The 18,753-nt window shown below is 40.8% G+C and overlaps 1 protein-coding gene across 1 annotated transcript in view; it reads left to right on the forward strand.

Moving 5' to 3' along the window:
- GMDS (GDP-mannose 4,6-dehydratase) overlaps positions 1-18,753 on the forward strand; it is a gene marked incomplete at its 3' end in the record, with an annotated part of 432,088 nt that overhangs the window by 159,649 nt on the left and 253,686 nt on the right. Inside the window, exons 5-6 of the mRNA XM_082014902.1 lie at positions 12,982-13,174; positions 14,019-14,123. Coding sequence (XP_081871028.1) covers positions 12,982-13,174; positions 14,019-14,123 — 298 coding nt within the window. The remainder of the gene's footprint in view (positions 1-12,981; positions 13,175-14,018; positions 14,124-18,753) is intronic.

An 18,753-nucleotide genomic window follows, 5' to 3' on the forward strand; every position in this document is an offset into this window, starting at 1 on the left:
ATCAATAATGACTATTTACATGTCTCAGCCTTCCCGGCACAGCTTCTGTGGTATATACTAGTGATGCAGGATCAAAAATTAACTAACATTTCCAAACTCCCATATGACATTTTAGCAATTTCCTCTGCTTCGCTGGCTAACAGGCAGCACCAGTAAGTTTCTCCCCATGTTCTTGTGGTTCCTTGACAGAACTTGTATCCCAGGTGAGGATGCTCAGAGCCCCAAGGCAGCCTGGGGTCAGCACTCCGGAAATTAGCTAAAACTCCTACTGCAGCTGCGAGACGTAGCGTTCTTAGCTTATGTCACTGTTGTGTGCAATCATGGCTCTTAACTTACGGTATTTTTTCATCCAGCCATACTTCACAGTTATTCAGCACGTCTCCCTCATGGACAATCACTGCCCGTAACGACCTGTGCAGCAGGACACTCAGTGGCGTGTAGAAGTTCTAGAGATTTCCCCTGTTTACATGTGCATTTGTGAACAAGTTGGTATTATGATCTCTTCTTTGGCTTAATATGGCGTGATAAAAATTGTAAGCTGAACTTGATTTTTTTTTTTTCCTGCCTGATTGACAAGCTCTGGAAACACAATTTCCTTAGTTTCAATTAAATTCTTGTGAATACTCCTTGCTTCGAAGTACGTGGAAACTGAGTATGCTGTGTTATAGAGGCTTGCAGGCATGTAGAAAAAATGAGTTTGGAAGGAAAGACAGGTTGAAAAAATCCTGAGAGAGATTTACAAGTTTCCTTCCACATTTATCTCTCTGTGAGATAAATGCACCCTGTTGGCATGCACTTATGATCCTGCCATTTCTTGACTGAGATATCCATGAGTCATTCAGAAAAGAAAAAGCATGATTGAAAAGTGCTAATTGAAATAAAATATTTGCATACAATAGAGACATGGCATCTGCCCAAGCTATACATTTTTTTAAAACTAAAATGCAGCCGTACACAATTTTACAGACTTTGCCTTATTTGTGAAATTTGATGTTCCCGCTGACCACGTCCAACGATTTGCTCACTACATTTTGGCAACTTGGTCTGGTCTTCCACATTGCTTTTCCAGCATGCCTCATCCTGAGGCTGCAAAATTCACTTTCAAAGCTGATGGAGCTTTTTATAGGCCAGTCAAGTCTTACTCAAAGTGGGGATTTACTGGCGCATCGAATGCCTGCTCTAGTATAGCTGAAGAGGAGCACTGCCTTGTAGGTGTCAATGTGGTCTCTTGTCACTTCTAGCTCTACAAGAGACAAAAACTCCAATGTTGTCTGAGGGCACAGTCAGGTGGACTAACGTAACCGAGTATTTTTTTGTGGGAGTGAGAGGGGAAAGTCCCAAACTTTTATGTGATTAGTTGATTGCCACGTCTCTATTTCCTGAATGGTGCATCTTAATGTTGAAGTGAAAAGCAGCTATTATTCCTGCTCCTTTTCTCTGCATCAGAACCCAAGAGATGGGTGAAAAACAAGGCTGAGGTTAGTGTTGCGGGTTACAGTACACAAATCAGTTACAATGTCCTGCTTGGATTTATGATCACCATGCCTCATAAGTGCCAAAGCTGCCTTTTAAAATTAATGCTTATACATTATTTTCTAAGAATTGTGGTGGAGAGGCTTTAGTAGTGAATAATAAATACAAGAATAAAGTAAAGGCAAAGGGGATGCCAGCAGAAAATCTAACAGACTGATGTATTTTCTGAGAGTATCATCCTGCTTGTTCAGAAAAGGGAAAAATAATAAAAAGTTTAACCAGTAGGTCTCATTCCTTTAAGCTCCCTGCCCCTTGGCCTTTTCCCCCTTACCCCCACATACCTGTCGAGACACATACTTTTTTCTGATTCATCCCACAGGTTTCTTTCTAGCTAGCCACCCACATCCTTCTGAGGTAGATGAGTTGATTAAGTAGAACATTTTATGTGGGGGATCGCCTCCGAGTTCAGAGTGCTCACTGTCACATAGAAAACGGCAGTGTTCTCTCTGAAGGGATGCCACTGGGGAAGATGTAAGGCTTAAGGTTTTTTAAGTATTATAACCACATTAAAATCTGAGTTCTAGCAGTGGTGATGATAGTGTATTCCACTCCTGTAGCTTTCTACACAGGATGAAGAATTATCACAGTCCACTTTGAGGTATGTAATTATTGCTATCCTCATCTTGCCTGAAATGGAATGTTAAAATTAGGTGTTACTACAGTGAGTTTACTGCAAGCTGTTTCTACAGGTTTATTACATCATTCCCAACAAAGCCGTCATCAGCTACTGTATTTGTGGATACTATTAATACTCTGATTTTAAAATTAATCATATGTAGTGCCTGTACATGCCCTACAGATGAGGGTATTAGTGCTCATCTACTAGGGTTTACCCACTTTAGCATTTCAAGGTGGGGTGGGTTTTTTTGGCTTGTTGGTTGTGATTTTAATAAATGTAAAGGATTCAGTGGTTTTCTTTCAGGGCAAGTACAAACCTCAGACTATTGTATTTATTTAAAGAATGTTTTTAAATGTCACTGTTCTCAACAAGTAAAAGGAAAAGAAAGCTGCTGCTTTTGTGGAGAAAAGAAAAGGATTGATTTTGGAATGGTTCTTTCTTTGAGTAAGATTTTGGAGTGAAATTTCACAGAAGATGACCTTATGCATTGGAAGAAAAGGCAATTATTTGCCCTGTTCAAAAAAGAAAACTGAAAAAAACACCCTGGTGATTTATTTCTTGACATGCTGTTGCATGTTTATTCATTTTCCCAGTCATTCCTGCTGGAGTACTGGAGCAGGAACTGGGAAGGTGACAACTGTGGGAGCATGCCTTTTGTCAGTACATACATATCCATCCATATTTGCCCCGTGCAATTAGTCATCCCAATTTAATTCTTACTGCACATGAAGTAAAAATGAATAAAAGCCTCAGAAATTAATTTCATAAAAGTCCAAGGTGTACTGAAATCATTCTAGCTAAAGAGGACTCGGTGTAGTTTTTGGTTGCTTTGTGGCAAACCAGAAAGTAGAACTAGGTCTGTGGAGTTGTAACATTACAAAGAGTTGTAAGTGATTAGTACCCATGGTGAATGAGGGGAGAATATAGACTTACTGAGGAGAGTAAGTGGACCAGGAATAAGCCTGAAGTGATCGCGTTTGTTTAGAAGATGTGTTTTTATAGTACTTTTCTCTAAGAGTGGTACCTCAGTGAAGAACACTACTTTAGTGTTTTAAGTGCACAAATGGGGGCAGACGACATTTTCCCGACGAGATGGAGTACTTAGCATTTCCTTCGCTACACTGATACGAGTGTTGGACTTTGGGCTCTGAACCCCACCAGATACTTCAGGGCAGAGGATGTTCCCTAGATAGCTGTGGCCAAGACAAGCAGTCATGATTTTTTCTGTGCATGTGCTTGCTTATTTCCTCAAAGCTTCGTGTCCTCTTTCTCTCCCCAAAGCCCTACCTGTTTTGAGAGCTCAGTCGCAACCGAAGCCCCGTAATGTAACAAGCTGCAATGTGTGGTCAGAGCTGAGGTACCTGTGATGAATGAAGTGACTTGATTTTAGGGTAGCTGACAGTAAAAGAGAGCTAAGATAAGTTGCTTTATCTTGCATTTGCTGTGGTTTACGGGTGCTTTCAGATAGCGTTACCTCAGCTCTGCAGAGAAATAGTAATTTGTTTTCTTGCAGTGACTTGGCTGTGTCTGCAGCCTTAGCTTTCCAACTGAATGGCTGAGTCAGGCATATTTATGGGCAGCCTGTCTAACTGGGTTTATGGTCCCATTAATAAGTAATACATGCACATTCATCGAATTAATTTTTTTCTTTTGATATCCCTGTGAAGTAGGGAAGCTCTTTCAACCCCCAGTTAGCTGTAAGGAAGGAGATAGCAATTCTTGCTGGGAGGATGAGAAAGTTCTTTTAATTTTAGAAAATTAAAAATTTCAGAGATTTCCATAGAGTAAGGAGGTAAAAGCTTTTTTTAAAGGTTATAGAAAGCGCTTTTTAATGAAGTATGTGTCATAGCCCTATAGAAGCCTCATTCAGAGTGTGAGCAGCTTGGTCAGAATGACTTGTAGGACTTAACCAGCAGTCAGTGTTTTCTCTCATCTTTTTATCATGAGCTGTGCTACATCAGTTATTAGGTGGATATAGCACAGAAAGCCAAATCCAAAATCATTACAAATATAACTTGGTGAATCAGTCAGACAATTGTCGGTAGATAATGTGTGGGGAGGGGGAAAACAGTAACAAAAAAAAAGATTTTTGTTCAAAAAAGTTTACAATTTTATAACAAATTTTAAATTTGTACTTACTTAAGTTTGAGAAATTATTCTAGAAACATTCTGCATTTGTTCAGTACATTTTATTTCCAGATTAAACACCCTTAAGGAAAAAAGAGCTTAGTCTTTATTCAAATCTGTCAAAAATCCATATATGAAATATTTTTTTACATTTATTTCCTCATGGAGGGAGGAGTATTTTTGGTACTTTGGGGGTACCTGAGAAACAGTTGTTTTAACTGCTTCTTAGTCTTCTAAAACTGATGCCATTTAGCATGAAGAATTGCAATCGGGGAAGTAATCTTAAGTGTTAAATCATAAATGCTGAAAAGATATAATTTTGCTCGGGTTGAACAAGCAAGACTTCTGGCAGGGCCCATAAACCTAGCGATATTTTACCTTATGCATCAGTAGGAGTTACAAGAGAGTCAGGAAGGTAGTAATTTGCAAAGCATTGGGGTAATTCTAACTTCTAGGCAACACAGAAGTTGTGTCAACATTTGGAAGGGTCCATTGTGTTAAGTCATGTTTTGCAGTCTTGTTGGCTAGGAAGAAAAGAGAGGAGAGACTTGCCACAAAGCTGTGCCATAGTAGATTGTTGTTTTAATTCAAAATCGTGCCATCTGTTGAAAGTCTATGAAAATCATAGAACAGATAGGTGGTGAAGGTTTGCTGTCTTTTGTGGGGTTTGTTTCTTTTTTCTTTCTTTTTGCTTGTGATGATGTTTTTATCACTTCTGTGCAGAGCACCTTTCTACATGTTCTGAAAGCAGCAAGGAAGCAAGGATGAAAGTTTTTAAAAAAGCATCAGAAGTAAAAAAATAAAAATTGTACTATAGCCTAGTTGTCATGTTCTTTATATGTGAAAGTGAGTAAAAATGGTGCTTTTTCTTTCAAAGTACTGCATTCCCTGCATGCATTTTATTCATAGCTCTCTATTCCCCTGGTACGTATAAATCAAAATGAATTGCCTATCTTTTTACATCTCCCTTTGAATGATCTCTAGTGACTCTGCAAGTTGCCCCTTTTTGTATTTCTGCTGAATAGCATTTAAAGCTTATGGCACAGCTGGACTTCAGTATTTAAGAAAGCTTTTAGGGTATTACAGTGTCACTAGCCGTTGAAGCTACTAAATTTGAAACATCGAAACCCACCCTGACTTTGCTGCATGTGCCTTGCGCTTAAAAGCTTGGGTAAACATGTATATTGTTGAAACTACCCTGAACAAAATCATGCTGAAAACGAATAAAGAATCAACGCTTCTCTTTAAAAGCTTCTTTTCTAATCTCTGTAATTTGAAACTAAAGACTTTGAACAGTGGGTTGGAGATTGTTCTGCAAGATAAATCCCTTGCATCACATAACCCTGACAACTCCCCAGTTCCATCAATTTAATAACAAATGGATGAGAAGATAAGCAAAACTAATGGGGAGGTTACATTTTTGTGACAAAGGTTTATGGCCATACTGAATCTCATGTTCTGTGATATCCCTCCTCCTTCTCCTCCCCCACTTCGGTATTTTTTTACTATCAGATCTGAGCATTCCTCTATCTGAAGCTCTTCTGTGGAGGAGATACGATGAATAGCAAGTTGGACTATGCGCCTCCGAAAAGTTGCTGTGAACAACTCTCCACTCCCCCAGTAGAAATCAATGATTTTCTACAGGACCAGGCCTTGTTCTTGCACACTGCACATCACTTTCTACTCATTGGATGGTGCTACGTGTCTGAACATTGAAACACACTGCTGTAATCCCATCTCCCTGTCTTCTTGAAACTGTGCAATATTTTGGTTTGGGAGCAATCTCTGAATGTCATCTGGACCAACTCTTTCTGTAAAGCAGGGCCAGCTTACAGCAGGGGGCTCGGAGCTATGTCTGATTAAGTTTTGAGTATCTCCAAGGGTGGAGATGTCACAGCCTCTCTGCAAAACCTGTTTCAGTGTTAGACTACCCATTTTGTGACCTTTTTTTTCCTAATATCTAATTGTCATTTTTCATGTTGCAACTTGTGTCCATTGCCTTTTGACCTGTCTCTGGGCAACTCTCGTTTAATCCAGCCTGTTAAACTCTCTTAATCCACTAAACTAGCTAGTCAATAAGCAGAAGAATAAACAATTTACAAATTACCTCTATTTGGAGATCTGTTCCAAAACATACCTTTCAATCAACAGTCAATGGCCAAGACAACTGTACAGAATGTAGGAGACTTTGTTTTATTAAAATGGAGAGTGGATATTCCAATTTAAGGATTGTGGCATCAACATTTTAAAAACAACAGGCAACGGGTGGGTCTTCTATACCTCTTAACTGGTCAGGCATCTACCAGTGGGCTGCTTTAGAGGCAAAGGTGAACATGATGACCTCATGGCTGGATTTACAACCACACCTGCAGTTTGCCAGGGAACTCTGAGTCGTCACTTTTTAAAGAAACTGAATAATGAAACCAAATATCAACCCCTACTTGTCTGATAAGTATAAAACTTTAACTACTCAGGGAATATTCCTCTATGCTTATTCTCTTCTTTGGCTTGATTTTTTTTTTCTTTTTTTCCCCCAACAAAAAGCAAGTACTAGTTTTCACTTGTAAGAGGCAAAAAGGAAACCTGTTTTAATAATGCCAAGCTATTTCTCTTTAAAGATTGTTTGAGAGAGTTTGCATTAAGAACTTGAAATTAATCAGGAGGAGAGTTATAAGGAAAACTTACCCAAGCCAAACAGTGAGAAGTTGCCGTATGAACATACACTGTAGAGTATGTTAGGGGGCCTCCTGCCCCTAATCCTTGAGTATTTCAGCTGCACAAAGAAAGTTGCTGCCCCTTAGGGAAGACTCTGTTGCAGGGTAGTTCAACTGTAAGATAGCTGGGGACTTCAGGCAGTCTAGCAGCACTTTTGTTAACCTTGTGTGGGCAATAGGAGTATAACTTAGCTGTTCATGAACTTTTTAGTGCTCATGGAGCTGAAAGGTAATAGCTGCTTTTGTATTCTGCAGTGCCTGACCCTTGGGGACATAGTGAAAGGGTGATGCATAGTTTTGATGTTCTTATCCCGAGTAATTTTTTCAGACTTAGAAGTACACTTTTGTTGTAAGGCTTCTGCTTCATCCCACTCCTTTTTTCCCCCATACATTTCCTAGATCTCAATATACTTGGAGAAATGAACAGTGGGGAGCCATAAATGAACTCAACTCTGCTTCACCCCTCATTTGTGCTCTTTTTGAAGGTGCGAAGGCATGTGTATGTGTTTGAGGCAATGAACAGGTTTACATTCAAGCTCCTCTTCTTTGTGTGTAAGGAAAACCACTTTGGGGTTACTCATATAAGACTGAGCTGAAGTCTTATAGACTCCCTGAAGCAGAGTCTATTGTGGTTTATGGCAGGTTATAGAACGTGAAGATCGTGAAGGATCGTTTAAGATCCCTAAACAGCAAATAGCTTATTTTTGCACTTTGGTTTGTGTCTTTGCACTTAGAGGTGAAGGTGAAATACTGGACCACTGATATCAAAACCAAACTTCTAACCACTTCAAGAAGTCTCTCTGGTCACTCCACCTGCAGTCCCTTATACGATAGAGCTGCAGTGGAACTCAACCACCGGGACCTCAATGTAAGCACTGGCAGAGAAGCAGGTCTTATCAGCTGTACAGCTTGTTCCTTTGCATTACGAGTAACTTGAAAATCCAAATTATCTAAGCTCTGGCTGCAGCAATATTGTGAATGGCTTGGGTTAACATGAACTTTAGGAAAAAATGTTGACTTCTGCTTCCACTTACAGAAGTTTTCCTTGCTAATTCTCTGCTTATAATCATGTTGTCAGATTACTCTAAGTTTATACAGATCACTTTATTTTTTCTGTTTTATTAATGAGAGAACAGGGAAAGAAAAAGGAAAGAAGATAAATCGACATAAAGGCATATTCCTTTTATCCAGAATTTCAGTCATTGGTTTTTTCAGTCAATTTCTATTTGGCTAAGAAGTTGAATAATGCTTTAAGGTACGAAGAGTGTTGCTAAATAATAAGCAGTTCAGAGCTATTGAATTGATTATTTTTCTATATAACAAAAAATATATAGATCTTGGTGTCTTTCAACTACTTCTTTTATTGGGTGAGAGGGCAATGAGTTAACCCTTCGTTATGAATTAAGGGGTTGGAGGGAAGAGGAATTGTTATATTCTCCTAGAAAGTTACCTGACATTTTTGTAGATATTTAAGTTCTTCCCATCCTCTTGACACCACCCAGCTCCCCCAAATTCTTTAGGTTTCCTAAAATCCCTAGGATTTTTTTCCCCAGTATGTTAGGACTTTATAGGAATGCTTGGCCCATAGTCTGTATTAGATTTAGCAACTGGAATGTTATGCTTTAAATGCCTGTTCCTAGGGGTTGAGCAGTTTGTTTACTGAGATGATATAAGTGATTCCAGTGGTTTTTATTGGCAGTGGAAGGCACACTGAATATTCAAAGCAAACAGAATTGATTTTAAAGAATACAAAAAAGTAACCACTGTGAAACTTGTGAGACTTGAAACATTTCTGAGCAGTTTTTCTGCTTTGTGATTTGCTTCTCAGGTGTAAACCTTTCTCAATGCTTAAAGAGACCTGGTACGTATTTTCTACTCTGATAAATCTAAAGAATCTACTGTAAGTTTTTTCAAGAGAGCCAAGATACTTATTTTAATGTTATACTTAGGTTAGCCACCTTTGCTTTTACAGTGAAAGAATAATAATTTACACTTATATTATCCTATTTCCTCCTGGGGCTTCATATAAGCTTCCTTCTTATAACACTAGCCGCCTAGAAATCCCATCTTCTGAAACTGAGAAGGCTCTAAGAAGGAGATGAAATTCCAAATCATTATTTATATTCCTTAGGTAGAGCATCATCTGCACAGATGAAGTATCTCACAAAGCCAAACCTGTGTGTATGCTAAATTGGTACTTATTTTCAGAATATCACCACTGTTGACAGTGCATTGGTCAGAAGCAAGTATTAAGTCTGCAGGCTTGTATATAGTACTCATAGACATGATAGGAATGTGTTCTTGTGGAGGGTAAGACCCATATGTTTTCATTTAGATAGTTTTCAGTAAGCTTTTAAATCTTGTTAAAGACCTTGCTAAGCTTAGCTTTGAACGATCAGTTGGGAAACACCATATTTAAAACATTGCTCTATTAAATTCAAATCTCTTGTACAGATTGAATCTGGTGATTATAAAGAAAGAAAGAAATGGGGGGATGGAACAAGAGTTCAAATTCAAAAGGTAAAAACCAGTTCACAAAACTCATTGCAATTCTTGGAGCCGCGTGAAAGAGACATAATATGGTTCAGTGTATTCGTATAGTGTCCTGTGATTCCAGGTATATTACAGATAATGAAACTATGCTTTTCCCAAGAAAATTTTATCATCCTATGGGTAAGCCTTGCTGTGGAAATTTTTACTTGCCCAAGAATGTATTTGAAATGTACTATATTAAGGATGAATCCAGCAGTGAAGATACTCAGTATATAGAAGACCTATGTACGGAAAGAGTTAGATTCCTTTTTAGTATTCTGAGGCAATTCTGCAAGGTGTTCAGGACCTGAAATCCTGGAACTGAAGTACTTTTGACCAAGGCTTTAAGTGTCTCCTTATTGTTCTCTCCACTTCTAATGATACACTGTTTTCACTACCTCTTGAATGGAATAAATAGACATATCTTCAGCGTATACATTCACACTATCTCCAGAGATCAGTGATGGCAGCTGCAAAAGGCATGAGAAGGGAGTGCCAAGGTCACTCAGACTAACATGTTCCAAGTAGACAATTTCTGTTTTGTTGGTGTGTCATGCTTTCCCTTTGTCACAAAGTCTGTCCAAAGAGGGCAAAGAAGTATTGGATCCATGCCTTCAAGGCTCTTTGAGAAAACTTTCAGGTTTTACGTTTATGCCAGGCAAAGAAGCTTCTTCTCCCTACTCCAGTCATTACAAAAATTCCTGGTGTTGTCTTCAAAAAAAGTTGTAAATTGCATGGCTTGCTTTATGCAGCTGACAGAAACTGATAGTTCAGGATTTTTGAGGTTAGAATGGAGCATCTACCTTAGGAAGCTAAATTAAAAAACTAGTGTGTATACTAGTGTCTTAACATTCCAGCACTTTTGGTGTTGGAAGTTTTAGTGGATAAAACCAATTTTATTTTCATGAATGCCATTATAGTCTAACCTGCACTCCAAAAAGAAATTAGTTCAGTGGTCTGAGTCGTGTTCCTGGTGAACAATAGTCCGCATTACAAAACCACCAAACAGGCACAAAGCTGGCAGATTCTGCTTGGGGACGCTCAGACCCGGCCAGCGTGGAGGCAGGATTACCTCACACCCCTGGGAGTGATTTTTCTAGGTGAAGATTGAGGTCATTCATAAGGCAATAGGGAAAAGCGTCTCTTGAGAAACCGGTCTCTGCATCAGCCAGGGAGAGCAGTCCCCGGTGCTGCGGCCGCAGGCTCATTGCTTGCTCTGCTTAAGAGGTTTCATAATCTGGGTTCTCTGATTTAAGACCACCTCAGTTACATGTGCCATTTACTGTTGTAGTAGAACATGTAAGCAAAGATTTGCATTTGGGGGTGATGTTTTTAGCAGGTTTGCTGGAAACAGTACCTTAACATAGGTGTATTCCTGGTTCTGCTACAATTAGTAAGTGTTTTGCCTTTACTTAGAGAGCTGGGATGTTTCTGTGTTACTATGTATGTGAAGGTGCTAGCAACATGGTAAATATACTAATTTATGTTCATTAGTGCATTGTTGACTATATCACCTATTCATTAAGATGTTTTCCCAAGGGTTACTCTGACAGCAAAGCTGAGACACCTTAAGTGGCTGTCATCTTTGTGCCAAATGGATTCAAACAAAAAACGCTCAGCATTTCTCAGTAGATCCGTGCTCAATTTCAGCTGGGTCATACCAGGTTAACAAGCCAAAGTATCAGGTTTCTTTTTTTTTCTTTTGGTTAAAAAAAATAAAAAGCAAAGTTTGGTTTTGTTCATACCATTAGCTATTTCAGAGCAAAACTATGTGAGAACATTTTTATTCTGAAGCACAGTAACACAATTTAGATTACTTCATACCAGTATTAAATTCACCATAAGTGCAAATTCAAATTAATCTGATTTTTTTTATTTCATCTGCCGTGTAAATAGGCCTTAAGCCTCTAGTGATTACTGAATAGGGAAAGTGGCTTGACAGGATAAATGAATACAGGGCTATCTGTCTGAATACCTGGTAAGTGACAGGTTTCCCGCTGATTTCACTGTGATAGCTCAGCTTGGCCAGCTGTGGTCATTTACCCTCTACTTCATTAGCAGCGAACCTACCACTGAAGACTAATGAAGAGGGCGATCATAGATTCGTACTATCTGACTTGGGTAGTGTCTCACTAACCTCTAGGACATATAAAGAGACTAAAGCCTAGAACATAGGAAGAGACTGTAACGTTGCCATCACTCTAGAACTCATTTCTGAAAGTTGGTCATCGGTTGGGGAGACACAGGTAGAGTGATTCTTCCTTGGGTCAGGGCAATGGAGAAGATTGCGCTAAAGGTCCATTCCCCTTTCCTCTTTTATGATGTTGGCCATATAAACAGGAAACCTTTTTTAAAAACTGACATACAGAAGCAAAATCCTGGGTTGGAGAGAGGATATAGAAGGAAGGAGGAACATTTCTGTGATGGACACCAGTGGGAGAAAATTCTTCAGACTCCAAGAGCATTGCTGGCACATGCGAACAACCAGCTCATACCCACCAAACAAGCAGAGTGAACTCCTTTCTGAATATTTTTTCTCCTGCCTGCAGATTGGGGTGGTCACAACACATTCTCTTACCTTCAGCTTACTTTTTCCAGTTTTTAGTTTTCTTCTGCAACTGCAAGAAATAGAATTAATATATTTTTTAATACACTCTGAAATCTTAGACTAAAAAATTTTCTTGTGGCCTATGCCACGGTCAGGTTCATCATAAAGATAACTGAGAACTACTGGATCAGGGTGAGAAAGGGGAGCCTTGGTCCAGCAGTGTGCATGAGTTTATTATCATATTTTGAAGGATATGTCAGCTGGAGGAGACAGCTAGTCTTTTGGATAGCTCCACTCTTTGCTCTCCCACTTCATCATCCCCCTAACCTCTGTGCAAAAGCTACAGGTCTGATACAGCTTAATCAGGTGGGCTTGGGAGTCCTATCTGATAGCAGATATTTCTAGTCTTGTCTCTATTTTGATGTGTGTTTAAATTGCAAAACTTTGGGCCGTGTTTAAAGGTTGTGGGTTTTTTTAAACAAATGTTTATGTAGCCATGCTGTCCATCTAACCTATTTTTTTTTAAATATATCTTGGACAATTTTAACCAAATTAAAGTGTCAAAGATATTAAGCCCAAGTGAATATCATGAAAATTGGCAGCTGTGGAGATGATGGCTTGATAATGCTCCCGCTGTGGGGAGGCTTACCCCTTACTTCACATGGGAAAATATTCCTGAGAGAGAGAGATCAGGGAACACCAGTCTTTTGGTTCTGCTATTTATGGAACTACTTGCTTATTCTTAGAAATCCTTTGAGGGTACTTTTGTAAACTGAGCATCTACTTTGTACAAAAGTATCTAGATGGTCTGTGACAAGTGATGTATTACTTTGGTTGTACATGATCACGGCATGTTCTGGTTCCCCTAGTAAAATTGATGGGTTTCTTTATTTCTTTCTCTCCCCAAGATTTCTTTCGACCTAGCAGAATATACTGCTGACGTTGATGGGGTTGGCACTTTACGGCTCCTAGATGCTATTAAGACCTGCGGCCTTATCAACTCTGTGAAGTTCTACCAAGCCTCCACCAGTGAACTTTTTGGAAAAGTGCAAGAAATCCCACAAAAGGAGACCACCCCTTTTTACCCAAGATCGCCTTATGGTGAGGATGACTGATGGTGTGTGTGTAGTGTCTGCCTGTTCTCCTCGCTCATGTCTCGGGGCTGAAGTCATCTGGGTGTGAGATTAGAATGACGATAGAGCTAAAGTGACTAGACATGTCAAGAGGCATACCTTTATGAATTACTATATAAAAAGTATTTGCTGCCGTTGCCCGAGGGTTGGAAATTAGCATCTCACTTCGCAAGATCGTGTTCATTCAGCTCAGAGATAGAGAGCTCTTGCAGAGAGGGGGGAAGGGTGTCTCTTCCTTCACAAAGAGTTGTGAGATACTGCTGAAGTGATAAGGTTTCATATTTTTTGTTGCTTAAATGAAAAAATCCCAGGAGCTCACTTCTTCCTTCATGAACTCGCATGAAATTTGAAACACTTATTAAAGCAATGTGCATGGAGGACTTTGGTGATAAAGTTTCAAATCAATTTGAGTGTTAAGGCACCAGATTTTCACTTTTATTCCTCCAAAGTAATTTTTTTTTTTATTAGCAGAGGTCACCACAGTGGCATATTTCACACGCTCTGGCGGTGTTAATTATATTGTAAAAGAAAAAGTGCTACGCTTAACTGTGCCTAAGCAACCACGTGAGAAAGTGCCCTAACACTTCCTGGCCAGTTCAGAGGCTGCACAGAAAAGGAGTATTTTCCCGTCCAACTGCTGTTTATTTGGCTGGATATTTGAAAATGCCAAACAGGGGAATGAATCAAATTCTAATGCACTCCATTGTTGAAATGTGGGCTTCACCCTGCGTGAGAGAGACGTACCTGTGTGTCTGTCTGAGCTACGTACGAGCAGAGTGGGTGTACCTAACGCTTTAAAATTATTTTTGTAGGGGCAGCAAAACTGTATGCCTACTGGATTGTGGTGAACTTCAGAGAGGCCTACAAACTCTTTGCTGTGAACGGCATCCTCTTCAACCACGAAAGCCCCAGGAGAGGTTAGAAAATCCATGTGAAACCGTTCCCAACTGTGCGTACATCTGACCGGAAAAACGAAACAATGCATCCACAGGTTTCATTGAAACATGCCAAAATTCTGTAGGGAGGGTGTCGTGAGTCGTAGGCTGCTTGCTGTCTTTAATGCAGCCCTCGTGGCGGTCTCAGAGCCTGCAGAGCAGCAGTGTTCCCTTTCAAGCATCACATTCCATTTTGTAGCCTTCTGACGCTGAAGGGAGGCTCGTGTACCTGGTTTTGTGTATCAGTGCTCTCAAGAGACTGCAATAACGTCGTAACATCCCTGAGTTTTCTTTCCCTCTTGATAATAAGCTGAGGCTAAAATGTTCAAATGACACATTAAAAGGCATGTTTTCTAAACATTTAGGTGGGCAACAGCATAACGGGTGCAATTTCAGGTGTGACTTGTACTCAAGATTTTTATTTGCATATAAATGTCAAATTAGGAGGCAGACCCCCTAAATTCATATGACTAATGAGTACAGCCTGGTATATTTTGAAAATTTGTGGATTATGGCCCATACCTTCTGACAAGATGGCTTTCAACACCTGGCTTTAAAATGCCTTTCTGTTTAATCCTTAATAGCAATGCAGCTTAAATTCCACTTGACCATCCCTTTTCCTCTTGCAGTACTTTACAAACAATTAATATTGGTATTTAGTTTGAGTACAAGTCCACAGTTGATTAAAAGACTCTTATACAATGACAGCTTTCCTCTGCCCTTAAAGTACTGTGACTGTAGAAAACACTCTAAAATTAAATTTTAAATTAACACAGAAAACTGGATTCACAGTGCAGAAGCCTTTTATTGTGGTCTGTTTCTAAATGAAAAATAAATTCAAATTTTACAGGAATGCAATTATATAAATTATAGCCTGGCACAGAATATAATAATTTTAATCATGCTTACAAATATAAAATAAACCATAGTTGTAACTCTGTTTAAAAAAAAAAAAAAGAAAGAAAAAAGGAGTCCGTGTCGATAGGATTTAAATATTGATTTCAGTCTTTGGCAGCCGCGGCTTCGACAGCTTGTAGTACACTACAGGCAGCATTTACAGTAAGTGATTGTCGTGGTTTAGCCCCAGCCGGCAACTAAGCACCACGCAGCCGCTCGCTCACTCCCCCACGGTGGGACGGGGGAGAGAATCGGAAGAGTAAAAGTGAGGAAACTCATGGTTTGAGATAAAGACAGTTTAATAAGTAAAGCAAAAGCCGTGCACGCAAGCAAAGCAAAACAAGGAATTTGTTCACCACTCCCCATGGGCAGGCAGGTGTTCAGCCATCTCCAGGGAAGCAGGGCTCCGTCACGCGTAATGGTTTCTTGGGAAGACAGACGCCATAACTCCGAATGTCCCTCCACCCCTTCCTTCTTCTTTGTCCCAGCTTTATATACTGAGCATGACGCTATATGGTATGGAATATCTCTTTGGCCAGCCTGGGTCAGCTGTCCCAGCTGTGTCCCCTCCCAGCTTCCCGTGCACCCCCAGCCTGCTCGCTGCAGGCCAGCATGAGAAGCTGGACTGTCCTTGACTACTTAGCAACAACTCAAAACATCAGCACCTTATCAACATTTTCTCATCCCAAATCCAAAACATAGCCTCACGCTAGCTTCTATGAAGAAAATTAACTCTACTCTGGCTGAAACCAGGACATTATCCACCCCTTATTCCATACCATTTATGTTATGCTCAGGTACCACACTATCCAATATAACCTCATTAACCACCACCCCCCTTTCCCATCCTTTAATATAATACACAGATTATCATCCCCTTAGTCCATAGACTTCCCTCCAAAATGTCCATGAAATATCTGCTGAGTTCATTTAGTCCATGACTTTGGGCTCCATTCCTTATGGTGGTCACTCAGAACAGGCGAGGTGGGGTGTTGCATGGAGTTACTGGGCACCAAAGCCGGCTCAGGTCAGGTCACTGCTGCACTGGCACTGCTTCTTGTAAGGCTTGTCCTCCATTTGTTCAGGTGGTTCCTGCTATAGTAGTTCCTATAACATGCAACTCAAATCGTGGGTTACAACAGTTTAAAGGTACTTCCATTACAATCTCCACCCCTGGGCCCTTTGTACTGGACCATAGGGTTTAACATTGCAATGAACTCCTCCCCTTGCCCCTGCTCCAGCTTGGACTTATCCACAGACTGCAGTCCCTTCCGTGAGCCACAGTCTCTCCAGGGGTATATCTGCTGTGGCATAGACTTATCCACAGTTGCAGTCACTTCGAGGTGCACCTGCTCCAAAACGGCCGTCTCCACGGGCCACACTACCTCCAGAGATAAATCTGCTCCAACGTGGCCTTACCCATAGTTCCAGTTCCTCCAGCAATATACCTGCACTGTTGAGGGCTTCTCCATGGCCACACACTTTGAGGTGCTCCAAGCATGACCTCATGCACAACCAATAATGCTTCAAGGTGCACCTGCTGCAACATAGACTTATCCACAGCCACAGACGCTTCGAGATGTACCTTCAGCGTGGACTTATCCGTGTGCCACAATCCCATCAGAGGTATACCTGCTGCGGCACAGACATAACCATGGCCACAGATGCTTCGAGATATACCTGCTTCTGGCATGGGCTTACGCACGGTCACAGACGCTTCGGGGTGTCCTGCTCCCACATGGACTCACCCACAGGTCACAGTCCCTTTGACTCGAGTTCACAGTGGAGTTCCAGCCTATTCAGTACAGCAGCACAGGAAAAAAAAAAAAACAGCAATACCCCGGCCATCTGCCAGCCCAGGCCCAAGGCCATTGCTGTTATCAGAATCTTCCCAGGCACAGCAGAGTCAGACGATCAGCAGTACAGCAGCAGCAAAAGCAAAAAGCAGCCATTAACGAGCACTGGACGCTAATACATGCAGGGAAGGCAAACCCATGGCAAGCACAGGGGCCTGGCAATTAATGGCTAAACAGCAATAACAGCTATAAATTTTATCATCTAGCACGTTCCAATCAAACTTCTCATTATCTCAAACACTTCGTGCCCCACGTTGGGCGCCAAAAAGGACTGTCGTGGTTTAGCCCCAGCCGGCAACTAAGCACCACGCAGCCGCTCGCTCACTCCCCCACGGTGGGACGGGGGAGAGAATCGGAAGAGTAAAAGTGAGGAAACTCATGGTTTGAGATAAAGACAGTTTAATAAGTAAAGCAAAAGCCGTGCACGCAAGCAAAGCAAAACAAGGAATTTGTTCACCACTCCCCATGGGCAGGCAGGTGTTCAGCCATCTCCAGGGAAGCAGGGCTCCGTCACGCGTAATGGTTTCTTGGGAAGACAGACGCCATAACTCCGAATGTCCCTCCACCCCTTCCTTCTTCTTTGTCCCAGCTTTATATACTGAGCATGACGTTATATGGTATGGAATATCTCTTTGGCCAGCCTGGGTCAGCTGTCCCAGCTGTGTCCCCTCCCAGCTTCCCGTGCACCCCCAGCCTGCTCGCTGCAGGCCAGCATGAGAAGCTGGACTGTCCTTGACTACTTAGCAACAACTCAAAACATCAGCACCTTATCAACATTTTCTCATCCCAAATCCAAAACATAGCCTCACGCTAGCTTCTATGAAGAAAATTAACTCTACTCTGGCTGAAACCAGGACAGTGATGCATCAAATACTTGGTGGTAGAAGTTGGTGCATCACTTCACTGGAGCAGATGACAGTACAAGTTCAAAATCAAAAGGGAATAAAATTCACTAGATTGTTTCATTTAGAAGCCCTAATACTTTTAAACAGTTCACTGCAGTGCACCAAGGGTGCATTGTACAAACTGACATCCAAATTGCTCTGAGTTTTCATTACACAATTAAAAGCTTCTGACAAACATAGATAATGATGGAATATGCAATGGCAAATATTAGCCTGACATGGTTTCTAGTAACCCGAAGGAGCTACAGGATGAGCTGGAAATTATATTCACCATTTATGCTACTTCTCTGTAGGCTTGTGCCATTTTGGAGGGAAACTTCAGTGCTTGTTGCTGCAATGAAGCTTCCAGTCTGAAGTCTCTTTTCAACACACTTAATGTCCTCGTGGAGAACCCAAGCCTGTGCTCTGAAGTCTCCGGCTGTACTTCTGCTCGTGTGTATGTGCTGGGGGCTGGTTTACGCCCCTTACGCCGCAAACGGGAATCTTGCTGTAGAAATGGTTTCGGTTGGCTCCCTTTGCCTTGCAACAAAAGCAAATGTAACCACAGCCCAGTGCCATTTGCTTAGTGTTTTTATGGGAGAATGTTTGAAAATTTATGCAGAGAAAAAAATGGAAGCAAAGTAGTTTTGAGGTGGTTTCTTCATAGCCATTCATCACTTTCCTAATGTTTTTGAAGACTGCAAAGGCGCTTTGGGAGGAAAAGAGGATTTAATTGAGATTTCTAATTCCTATGCAGAGATGGTAATGCACATGGAAGTTTTAAAATGTCTTATGTTTTAGCCCTTTTTTTTAAAATCTACTGATTTCAGAGATGTGAAATATCTAAATAAACCAATACACATTTTTTTCCAATATTGCATACTATTATTCCAGTTGGTTTAGTGTTAACACTGAAATGATCTAATACAACTCACCATTGGCAGTGATACTAAGTGCATTTTGCCCACAAAAAAC

This window comes from Phaethon aethereus, assembly GCF_964289735.1.
Source record: "Phaethon aethereus genome assembly, chromosome: 2".
Classification (NCBI taxonomy): domain Eukaryota; kingdom Metazoa; phylum Chordata; class Aves; order Phaethontiformes; family Phaethontidae; genus Phaethon; species Phaethon aethereus.